This window comes from Bos mutus, chromosome 6, assembly GCF_027580195.1.
Source record: "Bos mutus isolate GX-2022 chromosome 6, NWIPB_WYAK_1.1, whole genome shotgun sequence".
In the NCBI taxonomy this organism is placed as follows: Eukaryota; Metazoa; Chordata; class Mammalia; order Artiodactyla; family Bovidae; genus Bos; species Bos mutus.
The window spans coordinates 93,286,932-93,311,012 of record NC_091622.1 but is presented as its reverse complement, the minus strand read 5'-3'; the positions used below and the strand labels follow the sequence as shown (position 1 = coordinate 93,311,012).

At 37.8% G+C, this 24,081-nt stretch overlaps 1 protein-coding gene across 4 annotated transcripts in view; it reads right to left on the bottom strand.

Moving 5' to 3' along the window:
* Positions 1-24,081, bottom strand: part of BMP2K (BMP2 inducible kinase) — a 115,634-nt gene that overhangs the window by 23,446 nt on the left and 68,107 nt on the right. For all 4 annotated transcript variants that reach the window (XM_070372564.1, XM_070372566.1, XM_070372567.1 and 1 more), the window contains exons 7-14: positions 23,660-23,792; positions 16,470-16,573; positions 13,578-13,657; positions 8,646-8,806; positions 4,176-4,360; positions 2,961-3,059; positions 1,976-2,160; positions 1,062-1,219 (exon numbers count right to left, since the gene is read on the bottom strand). In XM_070372564.1, coding sequence (XP_070228665.1) covers positions 1,062-1,219; positions 1,976-2,160; positions 2,961-3,059; positions 4,176-4,360; positions 8,646-8,806; positions 13,578-13,657; positions 16,470-16,573; positions 23,660-23,792 — 1,105 coding nt within the window. The remainder of the gene's footprint in view (positions 1-1,061; positions 1,220-1,975; positions 2,161-2,960; positions 3,060-4,175; positions 4,361-8,645; positions 8,807-13,577; positions 13,658-16,469; positions 16,574-23,659; positions 23,793-24,081) is intronic.

Sequence of the window (24,081 nt, the reverse complement as noted above, 5' to 3'; positions counted from 1 at the left end):
GGTTTTACCAAAGTTAACAAACCTTTATTAAAGGCTCAGAACTCATTTTTATATCTGTATTTAATCAATTTAATTTTTCATAATCATATAACCAATAAGTAAAATACAAATTTAAATTCCAAACAACTATTCTTACATGAATTCAGGGCATTTATAAACTTTAACATAAAATATATATCAATTTGAAACAAAGTACTTCACCTAATAAATGTTCTCATAAGGCCAGCTACCGAAAACAAAATAGAAACTAGGAACTGTAACTAATGACCTTTTCACATGCAAAATGGGGAAAAACACTTGGCACAGGCACTCATGCGCACACACACACCCAAGACTCAGAGAACTGATAATTAAAATTTCAGGAGCGAGTTTTCACTACTGTTTCGCAAGCTCCTCAAAACACTCCACATATCTCTTTTCCAAAAAATAATTTCTAATATATGTACGGTGAGGTTTGACAAATGTATTAGGTAGTTTAATAAAAGGCAATGACTGCAAGTAAAAACATTGAGATATCTGATATAAGATGGAAAAGAATTTATTTCACTTTTGCCATACCAGGATAACAAAGCAGCCCTTTTATGTCACCACTCATTCAAAGGGCATTACAAAACATTAACATAATGTAGTAGCCCATGTTTTCTTTCAGGCACTTTCAAAGGGCATCTCAGACCCACAAAATCTTCTAATGAGTGTGCAAGAAAACAGAGCTGCAAAATGATTAGTAAGGCAAGATACTAATGTCTCCCTTTTTATTTGAACATTAACTTTCCATTTTTTGGAGGTTTCTGAATTAACATTCAAAGATATACAGTATTTAAGTGTTAGGAATCAACATATTATCAGTAATCTTAGGTTTAATAGCTACCATCAAGCAACTGATTTCTAATGCACACAAGATAGTATGATAGTATATGTAAAAGAAGATGGCCTGAATTTTGCCCTCAAATGCGCAAAAAGAATTTTCTCTTTACCATCCCAAAACAGTCTTTGGCCTTGCTGAATAATTACAGAGCTGTTATTTTACTGTGAAGCAAAATAAGCCTTCAAGTGTCCCTTACTTGATCTGAGAAGGTCAAATTCTCTGTCCAACAGTTCCTCTTCTGTTAACTTGGAGAAATTGTCCTCTCCAAAAGGATTCCACCCTGACATATCAGGTGGGTTACTGATGTTCTTCTGATTTGTCATATTTGCAACTGCCTCTTTACCAGCAATTGACCTAGAGTAAAAATTAAAAGACGAAAAAAAATTATAACTGAAAACTTTTAAGTGTCCTGGTTCATACTTTATAAATACTTGATAAAGCAAATCATTTTATTATGATGGAGGTGGTAGATAAGGACATGCATTGGGAGAGGGACCACATGGGATTTGAATCACCTCCATAAAGGTCACTAGCTGTTCACCCTTGGGCAAGTTCCTTGACCTCTGTAGGTCTCAACTTCCTCATCTGTGAAACAGAAGAAGCAGTATCTACCTCATAGGGTTACTGAGAAGATTAAATGATTTAATACATGTAAAGCAAAGAGAACATAAATAAATAAGCCTTCAATAAATATTAACTATTATTATCAGAGTGAATAAACCTTAAAGTGAAAATCAGCTGCCGTAACAAACAGTACCACTCTAAAATCACTACTTAATAAAGTGATTTTATGCCCTGGTTGTGCTGAGACACCACAATAGCTTTGCTTTTGACAATAATTTTCCTTTTCCTTTTCTTAGCCTTAAATGCTGCTGGATGTTGCTAAGCCTTATCTGCAGATAGCAGTTATCAGAATTAACAGATGAAAATGGAAAAGAGGACAGAGACGCACAGGGACCAGAGGAGAGGACTAGTAAGAGAAAAGGGGGAACTCGAAAAAAAGATGGGCTCCAAATTCAGGAGCCACTTGAATTGATGAAATGACTCCAACTCCATGATAACACCCATTCCCACAATGATTTCCTTTGTATTCAGTGGAAAAATACTTGCCTATTGGCACTATAAGAGGAGTCCATCATGGGTCCAACCTGAGCTGGAAGTGACGAAGAGTAGGACACTAAGGCTGGGGAGAACTCTTGAGGGGAGGTGAGATACTCTGGTGATGCCTGTGGTTGAGACTGCGGATGCTGAGCGAGCATCTGCTGCTGCAAGAAAGCCTGCTGGTACTGCTGCATCTGAAACAAAATATGCCATCACACAAAACAACACCCAAGGGCGCTAAGCACCATCAGCAGTGCACCTATTTACTTCAGTGCCCTTATTTACTTCATTCCTTCCTTTTAACACTGGCAACAAATCAGAAACTGGAAAATCAACTTTTATCTGAAGGAGCAGCTTCTGCAGAACACTACAACAAGGTAAAATAAATCTATTTAAGAAGCTGTTTAACTGGACTTATTGTAGTGATCATTCTGTAATATAGACACACAACAAATTATTACATTATCTACCTGAAACTAACATAATCTTATGTCAATTATACCTCAATTTTTAAGAAACTGGAAAGTTAGGCTCACCTAGCAGGATTCAAAAATTCTCCTTTAAATAGTTTAAGAAAAAAACAATACAGTAGTTTAAAGTCACTTGGTATGGTGGTTGCTATAAAAAAAGGTCAAACTATTTCTCTGAAGCAAATGTAATTTTCCTTTGGGCTTCCTTCCTTACTTTTTTTTATTCAACAGACATTTGTCAAATGAAAGAAACATATGACAAGATATCCTGGGTGAGCAGTCATCTCCTTATACTATGAGATAAGAGAAAAATACTATCAGTCAATTATGATCTGCCAAATCCAGGTTCAACCCAATGTAAAACTGCTTGAGCATACATAACTGGCTTTGATAAAATATACGTTCATTAATTAACTTGAGTTAATTCTGAATTATTAAATTCTAGAAAATACTATTCACACTGTGAATCCCAACACTGGAGTGTATACTCCAAAAGCAACCTCTGAAAGTTATGTAACACTTACCATTGCAGGATATTGTGATGCGGAAGGTTGTGGCTGATACACCGAATGCACTAACAACTGCTGCTGAAGCATCTGTTGCTGCTGCACTGCATGCTGATACTGCAATTTGAAAAACAAATTCAGTAATATTACTCATGCCACTTTTGTCCCATAGCCTTTTATTCTGAAGTATTGATCCTACCGTAACAATGACTTGGGTATTCAATAGTCAAACACTAATGTGAAATACCTGGAATACCTATAATCAGTAAGTGACTGGAACTTACATCTGTTTATTGGAACTGGTTTCAAAATTATCAATGCAACATAATAGATTCAACTAAAAGCAATTTCCAGCACAGTTTAAGGATGTCTGGAAGAAACCTAAACCCATTTACTAGTTGATGAAGACCCCTGAAGTGATTTGTCTGCAGGAATTATAACGGTAAATTCCCACTCTCCTCTGTCTCCCCTTCAATGATATCTTCTGGCCATCCAATGGCACCCCTATTTAACTCCTCTTCACTCTGGGTCTATCAGTCAAGAGCAGACCACAAGTACACCCATAAGAAGTGTTATGCATACAATTGGCTCAAAAATAGTTCAGGAAATGATAGAAAGATGATAACAACAGCCATTAATATAAAATAGCTTAGTGACACTAGAAATCTGCAGGTTCTGATGAGGCAAAGGACAAAACAGAAGTCAAGGTCATTTTTTTCTATGTCCCTTCTAAATGCTGACCCCCATACACCTACACACATACATAACACACACATAACCCAACACAGGCAAAAAAAGAAAAACATAAAAATAAGAACAAGAACCCAAGACAATGCTACCTCTGAAAGCCTAATACCACCTTTTCAACAACATTATTAGTCTATATATATATATATATATATGAACTCAAAACATAACTCAAAAGATACTGCTCATCATAAACTGCAGTACTTTTTTGTGGTGCCAAATGACTGGGTGAACATTCTTTGCTTCGTAAAGCCAAAATGCAGCCTATTTCCACAGAGCATTCTGAAGTATCTCACAGAATGCAAATAAAATGCATTTTCTTTAATAAGCAGGAAACTGAGCAAACTGTTTATTTCAGTCCACCGTTCAACGTACCCATGATACAAAAGGGAATTCACTGCTTTTTACAATTGGCAAGAATCTCACAGCTATAGAAGCTATAAATACAAAAGATAGATACTTCTGCATCTCAAGTAACAGAATCACCTGCTGCATATAAGCATCCTGAAGAAGCTGCTGCTGCTGGTGAGGATGGCGGTGCTGCAGATGAAGCTGCTGCAGTCTCCAGTCTCCCTGCTGTAGCTGCTGAAGGACTCGATGCTGCTGTGGAGGCTGCTGAGTGGGCCCCTGACCCAGTAAAATCTCAGGGCCATTTCCAGGTTTCAGTGGTCCTAAAAGAGGTTTTCAAAAACTTGTATGAATATAATCATGATTTCAAGGGGGTAGGATGGATAGGAAAATTGGAACTGAAATACATACACTATCACGTATAAAACAGATAACTAATGAGAAGCTACTGTATAGCACAGGGCACTCTGCTCAATGTTCTGTGCTGACCTAAATGAGAAGGACGGCAAAAAAGGGCCGATATATGTATAGGTAGAGCTGATTCACCTCGTTGCATAGCAGAAACTAATACAACACTGCAAAGCAAATACACTCCATTTCATGGAGTAAAAATGAAAAATACTCATGATTTCAATAAAATGGTTGGATTTCAAAACACTCATTTCAGTAGTCATTAACCAAGGCATTATATCCTTATTTTATAGAAACTTCCATATGAATGGAGTCTAAATAGATTATTTACTATAGCAAAAGAATTCATGAAAGTTAATTTGGACAGTTACAACTTATGAACAAGTCGCTATCTTAGAAACACGTCATTTTCCACTCTCTCTCCATGGACACACCAGCCAGGCCAGTTTGAAACGTTCCACATTTCTCAACTGTATGATGAGTCTGAGTCTGCATCCTGAGTCTGCGTGTTTGCTGACAGGATTCTCTAACCAAAATGCCAGTTTCCACACACTGCAACTGTTGTTATCCTTTAAAATTATCTCAAATCTCTCCTCCTTGTTCTTTCATCTAAAGCTTCCACTTGGTTTTATAACATTTATTTCCGCACTGCACACATTAACTGTTTACATGGCTATTTCCTAACTAGTACCCCTGAGAGATGGGGTGAAGTCTTATTATTTATTTTAGCACCCCGAAGAACTTTTTAAATAACAGATATTCAAAATTAAATGCTACTGTAGAAAAATCTACTAACACTGGCTCCTAAATAGGCATTTATTTATAAGCTTTATAAACCGTACCACAGGAAAACCCTACAAATAAACTTCGGAAATAACCTAAAGAGGATGAAATACACAACTTCAAAAGAGAAAATGACGATAATTTCTATATTATCTTCCAACAAGTTACTGTAAATTCATATGTGACTATTCAATCCTAAGGGGGAAAAGGAGGGAGCATGCAAGGAGAAAGAGAAGAACTCTTTCTCATCAATGTTAATGTCCTCAAACCTCCATAGGCCTTAAATACAGCATCTCTAGGAAGATAGTTTTATGACTATTTCTAACTCTTCTAAAGAAAAGTTATGACCAACCTAGATAGCATATTAAAAAGCAGAGACATTACTTTGTCAACAAAGTTCCGTCTAGTCAAGGCTATGGTTTTTCCAGTGGTCATGTATGGATGTGAGAGTTGGACTGTGAAGAAAGCTGAGCACTGAAGAATTGATGCTTTTGAACTGTGGTGTTGGAGAAGACTCTTGAGAGTCCCTTGGACTGCAAGGAGATCCAAGCAGTCCATCCTAAAGGAGATCAGTCCTGGGTGTTCATTGGAAGGACTGATGTTGAAGCTGAAACTCCAATACTTTGGTCACCTGATGCAAAGAGCTGACTCATTAGAAAAGACCCTGATGCTGGGAAAGATTGAAGGCAGGAGGATAAGGGGATGACAGAGGATGAGATGGTTGGATAGCATCACCAACTCAATGGACATGGGTTTGGGTGGACTCTAGGAGTTGGTGACGGACAGGGAGGCCTGGTGTGCTGCAGTTCATGGGGTCGCAAAGAGTCAGACACGACTGAGCGACTGAACTGAAATGAACTGAATTCTTCCAATTATAAGAAAATGCATGTTTCTTTTAATTATTCTTGAAAATGTTTATAAAATACAAGGAACCTGTATGCACCTTTGGCCACGTGATGCAAAGAGCCGACTCATTAGAAAAGACCCTGATGCTGGGAAAGACTGAAGGCAGGAGGAGGGGACGACAGAGGACAAGATGGTTGGGTGGCATCACCGACTCGATGGACATGGGTTTGAGCAAGCTCTGGGAGACGGTGAAGGACGGGGAAGCCTGCCATGCTGCAGTCCATGGGGTCACAAGGAGTCAGACATGACTGAAAAACGACTCTTAAAATTATAAGAATATGCATGTTCCTTTTAAATTATTCTTAAAAGTGTTTATAAAAATACAAGGAAGCTCTATGCACTATGCATACAGATTTATGCATAGCTCTCCAAAGTTTATTGTTGTTACTGAATCTCTAAGTCATGTCCCACTCTTCTGTGACCCCATGGACTATAGTTGGCCAGGATCCTCCGTCCATGGGATTTCCCAAGCAAGAATACTGGAGTGGGTTGCCATTTCTTTCTCCAGGGGATCTTCCCAATCCTGGAATCAAACCCAGGTCTCCTGTATTGGCAGGCAGATTCTCTACCACTGAGCCACCTGGGAGGCCCCCGCAAAGCATACTAAGTTTATAAAAAATCAAGCTGTAGAGAAGTGTATCGAGTATGAATGCATTTGTATTTAACCCAACATGAATTTTTTACATCTGTGTTTACACATGCAAAAACACAAAAAGGACTGGGAGGAGGTACACCAAACTGTTGCTAGTCTACTCCAGGAAGAAAAAGAATGGAGATATCTACAGTTTTCTGAATATTACTTCTTTGTATGAATTTTTTTTTAATTTTATTCATGTGTTACTTTTATGTAAGATTTAATGGGAAAAGAAATCTTAAGAGATGTATACATATGGGGGAAGGGGTTTTTTTCCCCCAACTTAAACTGGAAGCATGTAAGAAGAAGTACTGCCCCTGACATGGGGAGACAGGCCTGACACCCCTGCATGGAAGATTCTCCTGATAAATGTGAACAGTTTTACAGAACAGCAGCATCAGACAAGGCTATCCTGTGACAGTGATGGATCATGACAAGCCCACTCCATAATCATGTCTCAACACTGGCAAAATCAGGAACACTGTCCAAATCACAAAAATGACCAAACTTCTCTCAATCCTGGTCAATGTGACTGAATGCTGCTTCATTTCCAAATGAGGCTTTTCGAGCTCTCCTTCTACATAATGATATTATATCCCTACCTCCCCCAAATTACCAAAAACAAGCCCAACCCCTTTCATAAGTCTTTTCAGATACCTTCTTACTGAGATACTCCCACAGATTTCCAGGGTATCTGAGTAATAAAATTTATTCAAATATAAGTGTGTTCCTAGTGGTCTCTGGCTGAAGGGCTGAAATAAATGATAAGTAGCATCCCCAACCCAGAAAGGTATAAAAAGGGAAATTAACATTGAATGCTTACTATGAAACAGAATTTTCCAAGATACAATACACCTTGTTATTTACTCTTTAAAACAGAATAGCTGTTTTCCCATTTTACAGAAGAGACAACAGTGAGGCTAAGAAATGGTAAAAGGGGAATGAGACATAAAGACTTCGTATTTCCCTATTTTCCCTTTTCAATAGAATACTCCTCCGTCGGGTATACCTGATCACCACAGGCATATGTGACATCAGATAATATACTGTCTTCTTGAGCATATATTTTACTTAATAGTAGTAATAATAGTTAATAGTGAACATTTCTGAAGGACATATTACATGGCAAGCATTACAATGAGCAGTCATTTAATCTTCACAGCAATCCTGTATTTTCATAATACATGCTACTAAAAAGCAGAAGATACAGGACTGAAATTCAGGTTCACGAGACTCCACACGTGGGTTTTTAAGCACTGTGTGTGAGTGCTCAGTTGTTTAGTCATGCTCGACTCTGCAACCTCATGGACTGCAGCCTTTCAGGCTCCTCTGTCCATGGAATTTTCCAGGCAAGGATACTACACTGGGTTGCCATTTCCTACTCCAGCAGATCTTCCCAACCCAGGGACTGAATCCACATCTTCTGCATCTCCTGCACTGGCAAGCAGATTCTTTACCACTGCACCACCGAGGAAGCCCGTTAAGAATATCCTAATTTAAAACATACTGGTTGAAAACAATTTCACACAAATGCTTTGTAAGGCTAGAGTTTCAAATTCTTCCTTTCCAATATAACACAGGAATTTTAGTATCAACTTCAAACCCTACTAGTTGATGATGACTCTAGGGATGAGCAAGTTGTAAGCTTTTTGTACCATACTTTTATACTGCCAGTAACTTAACATTGCTGAGAACATTAGGAAAATAACTAACAGAGTTTATTACACATTAGTAGCTTTATGTTTTTTAAAGTACTATGTAATATACCTGCTTCACAATAAGTCTGCCAATAATTTACACTGCTAAGTAACCAAGCCATAAAAGGTTTATGTAAATCAACTATAAAGGGGACGAGGATGGCAGGGCTGTATTACCTTTTGGTCTGTGATTACCGAATTCACCGGGAGCAGGGACTTTAACAGGTGTTGCTGAACTTTGAATGGTCAGCACACTGGGAGTGGCAGTAGTAGAATTGGCCTTTGGTCTCTGCCTTGGTGCAATTGAGGTTTCTGTTGGTCCAATGGTGTCTGTTATTCTACAACAGAAGAGGACATGTCATTCCAAATACTGGGATTATTTCTAACTTACTATTTGTTCTATGAAGCATCTATTTCAGCAGGTGCATATTTATTATTATTGATGATCATGTTAGTCCTCTTGGCTTCTTCCTAAGTCTCATTATCAAGTATTAAATGTTAATAAAGATAAGGAAGTAAATGAAATAAAATGAACCAACTTCCTCAAACCAGATTGCTTCCACTCATAGTCTGCCACTGAAGCTGGCAGGAAAAAAAGACCTCAGGATTGCTCTTAAGGAGATAAAATAAACACACAGAAGCCTTCTCAGTAAGGTTTTAGACAAAATTGAGAGCCAACTTTCTAAACCAGTCAGAAAAATAAAAATAAACAACAAGTAACAGTCTTCCTTAGCTTGGACTCGGCCTAAGAAAGAAGGAATATGCCCTAGGGCACATAAAACAAAAGAAACCAAAACTTGTAACAGGTGGAGCTACCGGCTCACCTTCATCTTTTCAAATCTTTATCGTCGCTTGACTTAAAACACTGAATGGAAATTATATAAAAGTTTTCACACTAGAACCTAGTTTAGGTCACAGATTTGAGTGGTTAAATGGAAATCAGGAAACACTAAATATAATCTGAGAAGACACTTCTCTTTCAAAAAAAGCCACAAAAAATGTTTAACTTACGTAATTATCAACTCTGCTTTTTATAAATTCAATACAAAAACTCATACTTTTTAATAGGTCTAAGTTCATTTTTCAAAAGGACTGCAATAAAATCTCTTTACCAAGTTCCCTTAGCACATTTTCAAATGACCTGACACTTAAAATTTCTGCGTATGAATGATTCGTCAAGGAGACATCTGCGGCATGTAGAGAAAGTCCTGTCTACCTTACTAAGCTAAGTCACTTCAGTTGTGTCTGACTCTGTGCAACCCCATGGACGGCAGCCCACCACGCTCCACCGTCCCTAGGATTCTCCAGGCAAGAACACTGGAGTGGGTTGCCATTTCCTTCTCCAATGCATGAAAGTGGAAAGTGAAAGTGAAGTCGCTCAGTCATGTCCGACTCTTGGCGACCCCGTGGACTGCAGCCTGCCAGGCTCCTCCATCCATGGGATTTTCCAGGCAAGAGTACTGGAGTGGGTTGCCATTGCCTTCTCCCCTGTCTACCTTAACAGACCTATAGATCTGTCTACTGCACAGATTTGTCATTTTCTCCTCTATCCGTAGACACCACAAGAGGGAGCCCTGTCAACAACTATCTTCTCAGAAAGAAAGGAAGTGAAATTGAATAGAAAGACTTTGGAAAATCATAGAAACACATTGCATACGGGCAGTTTTCTGAAAATAGTATTTATGTTTTAGACGGAATGCAGACGATACAATGAAAACTGAACTAAACTTAAGGCAATAAAAGATCATATGTGCATATAACCAATTATCTCATTTAATCTAAACAAGTATTTATTGAGTTCAAATTATGGATGTGGCAGGCACTAAAGCCCATGCTATACTCTCTAAACTCAAGCAATCTGGTGGAAATATTATATACAGTCTTTCTATTTGTCTAACCATTCTTTATTCAGGGGTAGTATAGGCAAAGCCTCATCCTGCCTTGTTCTGATTTTATTATAAATCACTCCACAGAGGATTCACAACACACACAAGCACAACAAACCTCTAAAAACCATATCGAAAAGCTGTGCAGACTTCCCTGGTGGCTCAATTGTTTAGTCTAGCGTTGCCTAATTTATTTCCCTAATGCAAAGAATTGATGCTTTTGAACTGTGGTGTTGGAGAAGACTCGAGAGTCCCTTGGACTGCAAGGAGATCCAAGCAGTCCATTCTAAAGGAGATCCGTCCTGGGTGTTCTTTGGAAGGACTGATGCTAAAGCTGAAACTCCAGTACTTTGGCCACCTCATGAGAAGAGCTGACTCACCAGAAAAGATTCTGATGCTGGGAGGGGTTGGGGGCAGGAGGAGAAGGGGACGCCAGAGGATGAGATGGCTGGATGGCATCACCAACTCGATGGACATGAGTTTGAGTGAACTCCGGGAGCTGGTGATTGACAGGAAGGCCTGGTGTGCTGCCATTCATGGGGTCGCAAAGAGTCAGATACGACTCAGAGACTGAACTGAACTGAATGCACCAGTATCTATTATACAATCACTGTTACTGATACCCTGCAAACATGACAGTACCCAGTCTTCAAAGAATTTACAGTCTCCCTAGGAAGATATGGCACATGTTCATGAAAATAAAACACAGAAAAAATAATTAGCACTAACACTAGTAATGTCAAGAGTTCGACAGAGGAGTTATTCTACCTTTAACCTAACTTGGCTAGAGAAGGCTCAGGTGAGAACTGGAGGTACAAAAATAAATACGACTTAATCAGATAGTAAAAGACATTAAACAGCCTGTGAAAAAAATGGGAAGAAAATGCCTAGATGAATTAGGCAAAGTGAAAATACAAATTTAACTGAAATGAAAAACTGAGTAATTACTGGTATCAACACTGCTATACAACCTCATTTGCACTATTGTAGTTGACACAGAGCTGATTTTTCTTTTGTTTTGCTTTCTTTTCTTTCCTGCTCACTAACCTGAACAATCTTCCTAAAATATAAACTCTCTCTTCTCTTAAAATCCTTCAGTGTTTCCATCTGCCAGGACAGTGATTCTCAACCCTGCCATCCTGAAGATACAAATCATATAAGTTTCACATGTGTAACAGTCCCAAGAGCAGATGCAAATTTGGGAGGATGGAAAGGAACTTTTAAGAAGTAAAACAAAAAGTTCACAGATTGAAGGTAGGGCAGGCAGATAAAAGTTTTAAAACTTCATAAAAGTTTTAAAACATGTAAATAATACTGGCTATTTAAAGACTCCCCTTCTTCCCCTCATTGGAATACGCCTTTTACATGGAAAAAAAAGATTTTTTACCATTTATAATTTTTCAAGTTCTTTACTGATACTATCAATAAAAAGTAAATTTATATTATTGACCAGTAAGGATCAATGAACCCTATTATTTAATATACATAATATATAGTTTAACATACTATGAATAGCACTGTGAATTTTTGTTAACTATTTCATTTGTTTGTAACTATATAGCTATAGCTTGTGTCATGGTGAAAAGACATTCAAAGCATTATTTTTCAACTGACTCATGCTTTTTAAAAAATTTATACTTACTTAAAGATTTAATCATTGACAAAATAATTATTTTAAAAGACAACAATAAAACTAGCTGACAAGTCTGACAATAATTCATAATGACCATTCAACTATAACAGCAGCTGTTAACTCCAGCTATATTATGAGTAAGACAGTCAGTCGTGCTGGATCCCTCCCTGCAAGTTAGATGTAACTTTACTCCTTTGTCTCTTACTCAAGAGTATTTTAAATTCAAATGAATGAGATAACAGTTTTAGAGTGATGCTATATCTTTTTTAAAAATTAAGTCATTCCCAATGGATATTTCAACAATTTACAAATAGCAGATTATTTCTAACACATCTCACAACCAAGTTCCAAATAGCAAACTGATTATAAGGTTGAAAATTCACCTGCCTAAGGGCCAAAATCCAAACTTCTCAGAATAAAGTTGCTCATGACTGACATTCACCTACCTCCTCAGCTTCATTTCCCAACCTCCTGTAGATGTGCCCTTATTATGCTCCAGTCTTGCAGCTTCACAAAGGCTATTCTCACCTGAAAGGTCTGCCTGTCATAGCTTCCTACCCATTACTCCAAATGACTAGACTATTCATCCTTCAAGAAAGAGTTTAGCAACCCCCACCCCCAGGGAAAGGATTCCCCTGTGCTCCTGTCCTCTGTGCCCAGTCTTTCCCTTCCTCCACTCTCACAGCTGCCTGATCACCTGCAAGTTGTAACTGTTCGCTGGTGTATCTTCACTTGATTATGAACTCCTTAGAAATACACTGCTGCTTTTTCTTTGTGTTCTCCATATCTAGATCCTGCATATAACAAGTGTGTGACAAATGGTTTTATGTATTTCATGTCAAAATACTTTGCATAAGTGAAATACAATACAAAAATCAGCTGTGATCGAGAAATCTCCCCAAATATAAAACTATACCTATGTGATAATCTAAAATACAGTCCTGTCTATTCACTTTTAAACTCAAAAAAAAAGCATGAGGAGAAAAAGTTATCATTAATTCAATCATTACTCAAATTTAGGCCTTAACCTACATAATCTGATCAAACACTAATGCAGTGAATAACTATAAAATTATTCAAAACACTGTAATATTCCATGAGTCTCAAAGGGTCAGACACGACTGAGAGACTGAACAACAAATATTCCTCTATTGGTCTTAAAAATGTTGCCACTGTAACTATTCATTGTAAATTACATACAGCTCTTCTTTTCGTAAATCAATAAAAGGTCACTGCAAATAAAATAAAACATAATATTTCATAAATTAGTTGTCATGTGATGAAATAATGACAAGTGCCACTCATAAGATGACCCAACATAACATCACCAATTACACAATCACCTCATGAAGGTGGAGAGGGAGAAGTTCAAGTGAAACTACTGTCAAACCCTGTTATCTCATACAAAAAAGCTTATTTCGAACTTGCTGTCTCAACATCATACCACATGCAGTAAGGAATACAGTATTTTTTGTGGGTGAAGAGGCTATTTAATCAATGACATCTGCTAGGATTAAAAATGAGTACTGTTCCCCCTCCCTTTTTTTTTTTAATAAATGCCTTTTCAAATTTCAGCATAGCTTTGCCTACCTGGCTTTTATTTGGCTTTTCCTAGAAGCTGCTTCACTAGCAGTCATCGGCTCAGGAAGAGTTGAAGGAATAGGAGAATTCTTGGAAAAAAAAAAATAAAACTTTTCATTTGTTTTCATTTCAATTGCAGAAAGTTTTACTGAAACACTACAAATACATTCTTAAACTTTAAGAGCACTGTCTGTGAAAAACTATTTCTTCACCTCTTCACTTTGTACAAATTGACACATATTTTGCCCAATCTAATCTGCAAATATCACTATGTGTTACACACAAATGTCACTTCCTTATTTGTGTTCCAGAGAAACCCTTGGAAAAAAAACAGAACGATATTATAATATATATTTAGTATACCCACTTTACCAATGGGTATAATATATATACCCCATAATCTGGGTATAAAGGATCACACAATGACTATTTCACACACTGGAAAAAGCAGCAAACACCAAGGACATGAATAAAGTGTTGTTTTACAGACTGGTGGTAATTTTCATGACATTGCTTGTCAAGTCCAGGAAACAAGAGCAGAGGCTTCACTCATTTGCTTCTGCTCTCTAGTGTTCAGTTTACAATAATTACTCAAAAAATGTCACAGTAAGTATTCAATAAATGTTCGCAGAGTGAAAAGCTAAAAATCCAGGCAAATGTTAAATAAAATTCATTACTAGAATGTGAGCAACGACTTTCAGCTTCAACCAAGAATATATTACACTGACATAACAAGAATTTCAAAAATCGAAAAGGAAAGGCACCAAATTTCTTTTTTCTTAGTGGAGTGGATTAAGTTATTCACAAAGGACACCTATAAGAAAAAGTCAGGCCACTCAAGTTGAAAACAGTTTAAAAATCAGTGTTTGATTCTAGACCTTTAATAAACTTACCAGACTTGCCACGTACTGTTAATCCAATATAGTTAAGGACAGGGTGCAGACAACAGATACAATTCAAAGCCTTTTAATGGTATCAGCTATAATACATCTTCCCTGAACTACACACTGCGTTTTATAGTTATTATTTCTAATCCTCATAATTACCATCCTTGTTTTACAGAAAAAGTAACAAAAGTAACTTCCCAAAATATACAAAACCAGTCACTGATAAACACAACCAAGCCCAGTTCAGTTCAGTCCCTCAGTTGTGTCTGACTCTTGGTGATCCCATGGACTGCAGCATGCCAGGCCTCCCTGTCCATCACCAGCTCCTGGAACTTGCTCAAACTAATGTCCATCGAGTCAGTGATGCCATCCAATCATCTCATCCTCTGCCATCCCCTTCTCCTCCTGCCTTCAATCTTTCCCAGCATCAGGGTCTTTTCCAATGAGTCAGCTCTTCGCATCAGGCGGCAAAAGTATTGGAGTTTCAGCTTCAACATCAGCCCTCCCAATGAACACCCAGGACTGATCTCCTTTAGGAGGAACTGTCTGGATCTCCTTGCAGTCCAAGGGACTCGCAAGAGTCTTCTCCAATACCACAGTTCAAAAGCATCAATTCTTCGGCACTTGGTTTTCTTTCTGGTCCAACTCTCACATCCATACATGACTACTGGAAAAACCATAGCTTTGACTAGACAGACCTTTGTTGACAAAGTAATGTCTCTGCTTTTTAATATGCTGTCTAGCTTGCACACAGCTTTTCTTTCAAGGAGTAAGCATCTTTTAATTTCATGGCTGCAGTCACCATTTGCAGTGATTTTGCAGCCCATGAAAATAGTCTCTTACTGTTTCCATTGTTTCCCCATCTGTTTGCCATGAAGTGATGGGACTGGATACCATGATCTTAGTCTTCTGAATGGAGTTTTAAGCCAGCTTTTTTACTCTCCTCTTTCACTTTCATCAAGAGGCTCTTTAGTTCCTCTTTGCTTTCTGCCAAAGGGTGGTGTCATCTGAATATTTGAGGTTACTGATATTTCTCCTAGGAATCTTCATTCCAGCTCGTGCTTCATCCAGCCAGCATTTCACATGATGTACCCTGCATAGAAGTTAAATAAGCAGGGTGACAATATACAGCCTCAATGTACTCCTTTTTCAATTTGGAACCAGTCTGTTGTTCCATGTCCAGTTCTAACTGTTGCTTCTTGACCTGCATACAGATTTCTCAGGATGCAGGTCAGGTGGTCTGGTATTCCCACCTCTTTGAGAATTTTTCCAGTTTGTTGTGATCCACACAGTCAAAGGCTTTGGTGTAGTCAATAAAGCCGAAGTAAATGTTTTTCTGGAAGTCTGTTGCTTTTTCTGTGATCCAACAGATATTGGCAATTTGATCTCTAGTTCCTTTGCCTTTTCTAAATCCAGCTTGAACATCTGGAAGTTCACAGTTCATACACTGTTGAAGCCTGGCTTGGAGAATTCTGAGCATTACTTTGCTAGCATGTGAGATGACCGCAATTGTGTGGAAGTTTGAACATTCTTTGGCATTGCCTTTCTTTGGGACGGGAATGAAAACTGACCTTTTCCAGTCCTGTGGAAATGAACCCACTTCTCTCCATTTACAATGCCTATGCTCTGTACACCAAGGGCAACCAAACTTTCTCGGTTTACAGAATACTGAGTACCTCAGCCATTTTTCATGACACCCCCGGCCCCACTATGCTCCTCAAAAATCTAACAGTCCGGCTTTTTCAATAGTTAATAATAGTCTGTGCTATTTCAGAGATGTCACTGCGATCCCCTCAATGATGTAAAGTGTCCTGCAGTGCCATCAAGTCCACTGTAGCTCCCCAGCACATATACTTTGTATCTGCAACTTTGCATCAAAAGTACTAATTACATATATACCATTAGGTCACCTGTCATGAAACAAGTGACTTTGAAAGTATATATACCCACACATGATGAAATGGATTTTAAATTCATATATACTTATGATACTTATAATACACAAACTACTTACATTGATGTTGGAGACTGGACAATCCTTTTTGGCAAATTTAAATGCAAAATATGACACCTGAAATATATCGGGTCTCCGCTCTGGATCTGGTTCAAGCATGAACCCTACAAGAATAAATCAAAATGTTAAGAAGTTTCACTGAACACAGAAGCAATTAGAGGTACATTAAAAAGACATATACTCCCATTCTAAGATTAGTGATGCTTCCAGTAAACTTTGGGAATGTTTATAGAAAATACAAAAATGGTTATTTTATACATTATCCTAAAGATCGGAGAAGGCAATGGCATCCCACTCCAGTACTCTTGCCTGGAAAATCCCATGGATGGAGGAGCCTGGTAGGCTGCAATCCACGGGGTCACTAAGAGTCGGACATGACTGAGCGACTTCACTTTCATTTTTCACTTTCATGCATTGGAGAAGGGAATGGCAACCCACTCCAGTGTTCTTGCCTGGAGAATCCCAGGGATGGGGGAACCTGGTGGGCTGCCGTCTCTGGGATTGCACAGAGTCGGACACAACTGAAGTGACTTAGCAGCAGCAGCAAGCTAAAGATAAATGAGTCCCTAGGACAGGTCAGTACTGAAAGCATGAATTACAAATATGAATACTCTTCTGAGACTCTGACACAAAACAAAAAGCGAGTTTAGTCAACACTGGGGAATTATTCAAGAAAATTTCTGGGCTATAGTAGGGGTCCTTATTTTCACTATTATCTAAAATAATTTTTACATATCTACTAATATTTTTAGATATCTATTAATTTTTAAGGGCTTGGGAATTATGAAGAGAAGACTAAACTGTATGCATTACAATCTATTTAACAAAGTAGTATAGGGAAGTAGCACAGGGTTGGCACTATAGTTTTCTTAAAACACATTTTCTTCCCACACTGATGACAGCAATATTCATCATAACCTCAGATATGCAGATGACACCACCTTTATGGCAGAAAGTGAAGACGAACTCAAAAGCCTCTTGACGGAAGTGAAAGTGGAAAGTGAAAAAGTTGGCTTGAAGCTAAATATTCAGAAAACGAAGATCATGGCATCCGGTCCCATCACTTCATGGGAAATAGATGGGGAAACAGTGGAAACAGCGTCAGACTTTATTTTTCTGGGCTCCAAAATCACTGCAGATGGTGACTGCAGCCATGAAATTAAAAGACGCTTACTCCTTGGAAGGAAAGTTATGACCAACCTAGATAACATATTCAAAAGCAGAGACATTACTTTGCCAACAAAGGTCCGTCTAGTCAAGGCTATGGTTTTTCCTGTGGTCATGTATGGATGTGAGAGTTGGACTGTGAAGAAGGCTGAGTGCCAAAGAATTGATGCTTTTGAACTGTGGTGTTGGAGAAGACTCTTGAGAGTCCCTTGGACTGCAAGGAGATCCAACCAGTCCATTCTGAAGGAGATCAGCCCTGGGATTTCTTTGGAAGGAATGATGATAAAGCTGAAACTCCAGTACTTTGGCCACCTCATGTGAAGAGTTGACTCACTGGAAAAGACTCTGATGCTGGGAGGGATTGGGGGCAGGAGGAGAAGGGGACGCCAGAGGATGAGATGGCTGGATGGCATCACTGACTCGATGGACTTGAGTCTAAGTGAACTCCGGGAGTTGGTGAGGGACAGGGAGGCCTGGCGCGCTGCGATTCATGGGGTCGCAAAGAGTCGGACACGACTGAGCAACTGATCTGATCTGATCCACAACATGTTTAGAAATACAAGCATAGTTTGACGGTTCTATCATGAACCGTTTTCACACCAATCCTACCGCACTGCTTGAAAGGCCTGACATTTTTTCTAACCAAAATGGCCACTACATTTCTTGAACTACTTGCTAAATTACAATTTTACAAGAAAGCAGACATTTATACTCCATCCTATACATGAAAAAACCATATTTTGTTATGGTATTCTTCATGTTCTAACTCTGCTTCATTGATTAAATTCTTATCGTGTTCTAATCATTTGTAAACCTATTTGCAATGTAAAATTTACAGCATTAATTAGACAATATTCTGAAATTTGCTAACAAAATTGTGTTCAGAGATAAAAGTATATAAATAACTACCTTAATATTACAAATCAAAATTATATCCTCCTTTCAATCATAAGTAATATTACAAATCAAAATTAAATCCTTTCAATCATAAGTAACATTTGAACAAATAATGTGTAATACATCTCCGACAGCATGATAAGTTAACTTGGTTAAAAACATGGTTGTATGGCAAGTGACACTAAGCACAAACAATTTATTTGGGAGATTCTGAATTCAGTTTTATTATATTCTGCATGTCACTTGGTTTTATACACTTAAAAAGGCTAACATATACCACTTATAAAATTGATATTTTATTATTTTATCATCTGTTAGAATGAAATAACTCAAAACATTTAATTCTAATATTTATTAGTTGATATTCAACCTCATTCCAGAAAAGATCTGAAAAATCTACAAGGTTTATTTTATCGGCCAAAATCATATTTTATCTTGATAGCAACAGACATTGTTTAAGAAGCAACAACAGTACATGATATGGGAATACATTTATACAAACTTTTATAAATGCTTATCCATGTAATTTGTAAAAATGAAACAAATCACAAGAAACTTATAAAATTCATAAACTTATAACTTTCTATCCTAATAATTCAGTTTATTTGGCCTTTAAAATCTTATTTCAATACTAGCTAATTATAATTATTTTCCTATAGAGGACTTGAAGTGGCATACAAAACTGTAATTCTTTTTTAGTATATGAGAAAATTAAGACTAATGAAAAAGTAATGGCTGAAAGGGAAAAAAAAAAAAAGAGGGATAATGTTGTCAGTAAAGAAATTACATATGTTTGGTCCTACAATGCGGGGCCAAAACTGGCAAAACTTAGCTCTCTAGCTGTCAACACAGATAGGGCAACATGATCCATTATATGAATTGCAATATTCTTAAAAACAAACCAGGTGCTAAGAAAAAGCACCACGTCTAATACTGAAAGCAAAGCGTAAATTCTCCTTTGATTCTTTCTAAAGATGGTTCACACTGAGTGAACAATGTCCCTAAGAAGCTACAATGAGTGACATACAGTCAGGTCTTACACCTGCCTTCGTGCAGACCAGTGACACAACAACAAAATGCAGTTCAGGAGAAGAAATTCTACAGGAGTAGAGAACAGTGAGGGTATGAAAATACACTTCCCTGGCACGGCATAATCTTGGGAAAGGTTTGTTGAGTATCTAGAGAGGAATGGCAATCCTTTAGGCAATCCTATATATATATTTCTTTTCTTTTACAGTAGATGAGAAGCATTGAAGAAAAATAAATAAATTTGAGCTTTTATGTTTTCTAACCAATATCTGTACAGGTAACTCTCTCTTTCAAGTTAAGCATAGCATATCTCCTAATGATCAAGTAACCAGGCTGTCGGTGGATTGACATCATCTTACAAGCAAACAAAAGGACCTCTAACTCCCCTAGCTCATGTTTTCATGTGGGAATACATTTTCTGGAGGCTGTTTAGTTTGTCTGTTGTTGTTGTTGCTGTTTACTCGCCAAGTTGTGTCCAACTCTTTTGCAATCCCATGGACTATAGCCTGCCAGGCTCTTCTGTCCATGGGATTGTCCAGGCAAAAATACTGGAGTAGGTTGCCACTTCCTTCTCCAGGGGATCTTCCTGACCCAGGGATTGAACCCAGGTCACCTGTTTGGCAGGCGGATTCTTTACTGTCTGAGCCACTAGGGAAGCTGTCCCTGGTAACAAAAAGGTTGGGGACTGCTGATTAATGAATACACACGTCTAATTGATCTAAAAGTGAATCAAGTTACTAAGTTTTTTAGAAAAGACAAAGAAGCTAGAATACACCCCTGTTTACCCAACTTAAAATGATCATGTGAGTCACCACAAGACCACTCCCATTAACTTTGCTTCTATTGCAGATATAAAATCAACTTTTAAAAGTATACATGTATGTGTGTGTTAGTTGCTCAGTCATGTCTGACTCTCTGTGACACCACAGATTGTTGCCTGCCATGCTCCTCTGTCCATGGGATTTCCCAGGCAAGAATACTGGCATCGGCTGCCATTTTCTCCTCCAAGGGATCTTCCTGACCCAGGGATAGAACTTGCATCTCCTGTGTCTTCTTGCATTGACAGAAAGATTCTTTATCACTAAGCCACTTGGGAAGCCCAACAGGTGTTGGTAGAATGCGGAAACAAGGAAACCCTTGTGCAATGTTGGTGGGAATGTAAATTGGTACAGCCACTATGGAAAACAGTATGGAGGTATGTCCAAAAGTTGAAAAAAGAACTACCATATAATTCATCAATCCTACTTCTGAGTATGTATCTGAAAGAAACAAAAACTCAAAAAAATATGTGCACCCCTAAGTTCACTGCAGCATTGTTTACAATAGCCAAGGCAAGAAAGCAACTTGTGTCCATCAATGGATGAACGCAAATAGAAAATGTGAAGTGTCTGTGTGTGTGTGTGTGTGTGTGTGTGTGTGTACCAATGGAATATTATTCAGTCATTAAAAAAGAGAGAAAGAAATCTTGCCATTTGCAACATGAATAAACATGAGGGTAGCATAATATGCTAAGTAAAATATGTCAGACAGCACTGTGCTGTGCTTAGTCACTCAGTCGTGTCTACTCTTCGCAACCCCATGGACAGTAGCCCGCCAGGCTGCTCTGTCCATGGGATTCTCCAGGCAAGAATACTGGAGTGGGTTGCCATGCCCTCCTCCAGGGGAATCTTCCCAACCCAGGGACTGAACCCAGGTCTCCCGCATTGTAGGCGGATTCTCTACCAACTGAACCACCAGGGAAGTGGGTAGCCTATCCCTTATCCAGAGGATTTTCCTGACCCAGGAATCGAACCAGGGTCTCCTGCATTGCAGGCAGATTCTTTACCAACTGAGCTACCAGGAAAGCCCAGGTCAGACAGAGAAGTTCATTATGTGAGTAACATAATGATTTTATGTATATATGTATTATGAAATGGGTCACTACAGTAGATATAGTAAATATCTATCACCTCACAGAATTAAACATTGTTTTCCCTTGGGATGAGAACTCTTTAAGATCTACTGTCTTAGCAACCTTGAAATATACAGTACACAGTACAGTATTTTTAACTATAGTCACATGCTGTATATTACATCCTCAGGACTTACTTTATAACTCTAAGTTTATACCTTTTGACCACCTTCATCTCTTTTGCCCATCTCCCACCTTTGGCAATCAGCAGACACTGCAAGATTCTCAATAAAATCCTCAGTCCAATTGTGATAAAAACATTATACTTAACAACAAAACCATGCCACTGATAAGGTGATTTATAACAAGGGCTTCAAAGAAAGGTTAAATTTCAACTGGCTAGAACACTCAACAGCCAAAGGAAATTTCTCAATCTATTTTTTGAGCATTCCAATTAATCAGAGTTCTTTCATGCTTCTAATGCCCTAAATTTTGCAATGAAGGAAGAAAGCAACTGGTTAAGACAAAGCAGCTGATGGGTCTGATGTTTATTCATATATACTCAAAAGGTATACTTGTTCTTTAAAAAAACATTCTGCAAAATGGCAAGCTAAAAATAACAAGGCTAATGGGGAAAAGAGAGCTGGGACAAACCACTGAAAACCTATACAGCTCAATCACCAGAACACTGACAAAAACATCAATTGGTATCTGAAAAGGTAACTTGGACTGCCCAGGCAGGTAGCTTATTTGGCTGAAAGCTGTCAGAAGGACAGAAAAACATATCAAAACAAGACTAGGAGGTTCTCCACCAATCAAGATAAAAGTGCAGTTCTGAGCCAGCAAGGATGCTCTTCAGGAGGCCATCCATTAGCAGAGAGTCACACAAAAGCTGAGAGGTAGACCTCTCTGTGAAGGAAACCCCAGGTGCAAGCACTCATGTTTAATATTCTCCAATTAGAGCTGAAAGTTCAGGCTGGCAGTGAAGCAGCCAAGCTTAGGGTTATTTCCTTTTCCCTGTAAGTTATAACACCACCTCCCCTACGCCATTACTCTGGTTCCCCTCACCTAGGAAAAACACTCTATGTGAAGCAGTGTAATTTTTGTGTTCAGTTGACGCAGTGTAATTTTTGTGTTCAGTTGACATAATCCTCTAATTTCCAACATGTATGAGCAAATCCACATTAAAGAAATGTGGATTTCTTTAAAGAAACAAAGAAGATTATGCTTTAAATAAGTTTGCCAAGTGAAGCAACATATATCCTTTTATGCTCCATTTTGATTGCTTTTCTTTTGGAGTGTTTGCTCTGTTTTTGTTTTTTTTTTTTCTTTTTGAGTTAAATGAGCCTCATAAATTACAAAAGTTAGTCAATCACCAAATGTATAACAAATTATCTTTTGCAGAAATTATACAATGTGCATAGTCAAGAAATTAAGTTACAGTATCTGTCAAAAAGGAAGAAAAAACTCTTAAAAGAGACTATAAGAAAAACTGAGGCATTCTTTTGGAATGAAAGGTCCACAAGATTATGCCTTCTGATTATTACACTTTAGGTTGCTTTCTTGTTTTATAATCAACAAGGAATAAACAGTAAAAAAAAAAGTGGCAAATAAACTACAATTTTAAATTGGAAATAGTTTGATCTAAAGAAGAAACAGATCAGGTTATTTTGACTTCAAAAGTACAAAGACTGAATAATGAAACGTTATGCTGTTAAGTTTTTCCACAAATTCCAGTTTCCTTAATTACATAATCTCTATGTTCTATAAAAGCTTATCTAGAGCTTAAAAACATCCATATACTAATCAGTAATTAGGCTACTTTCATTCCTATAAAAGTCTTATAAGCATCTTTTCTTGAAGTTTTTTTTGATGTAGATAAATTTTAAAGTCTTTATTGAATCTGTTACAATATTGCTTCTGTTTTATGTTTTTATGTTTTGGTTTCATGGCCCTGAGGTATGTGGAATCCTAGCTCCCCAACCAGAGGTCAAACCAGCACCCTCTGCATTGGAGGCAGAGTCTCAACCCCTGGACCACCAGGGAAGTCCCTGAACATCCTCTTCAATGTATTTCTTCACTATAGTAGTTTTACAAAATTATAATAACATGAAATTAAAAGACTAGTTTTAAGTAAAGGAACAGAAATATCAGGCCCTACATATAGTACCTTACAATTCTTTTCATAAATTGTCCAAGTACTTACTTATTAAGCAATGTATGTTATGGGAGTAACGAGAGTTGTCTGGGATGGTAAAGCTGCCGTCACAGATGGCAACCTGGCTCTCACCAAAAGGAAGAGTGAAGAAACAAAGTTTATACAGTAAACATCCCAGGGCCTGGAAAACAAAGCAGGAATATCATCAGAACTCAAGTATCAACTTAATCACAAGAGCAAACAAACAAAAAAAAGCCACAAATGAAAAACTAAATATCTTATTAAAAAAACAAAAGCTTAATGTTCCTATATTGGCTCAATCTTTTCACAAATTACAATTTAAATTAATGCGTATGGCTAGATGGCTGAATTCATGCTCTCATAGAACACTAGATCATGAATGACAGAACTAAAATTAGAAGTGACTGCTTCCCTTTGGGAGAAAAATTACATTTTTATTTCTTTCACAA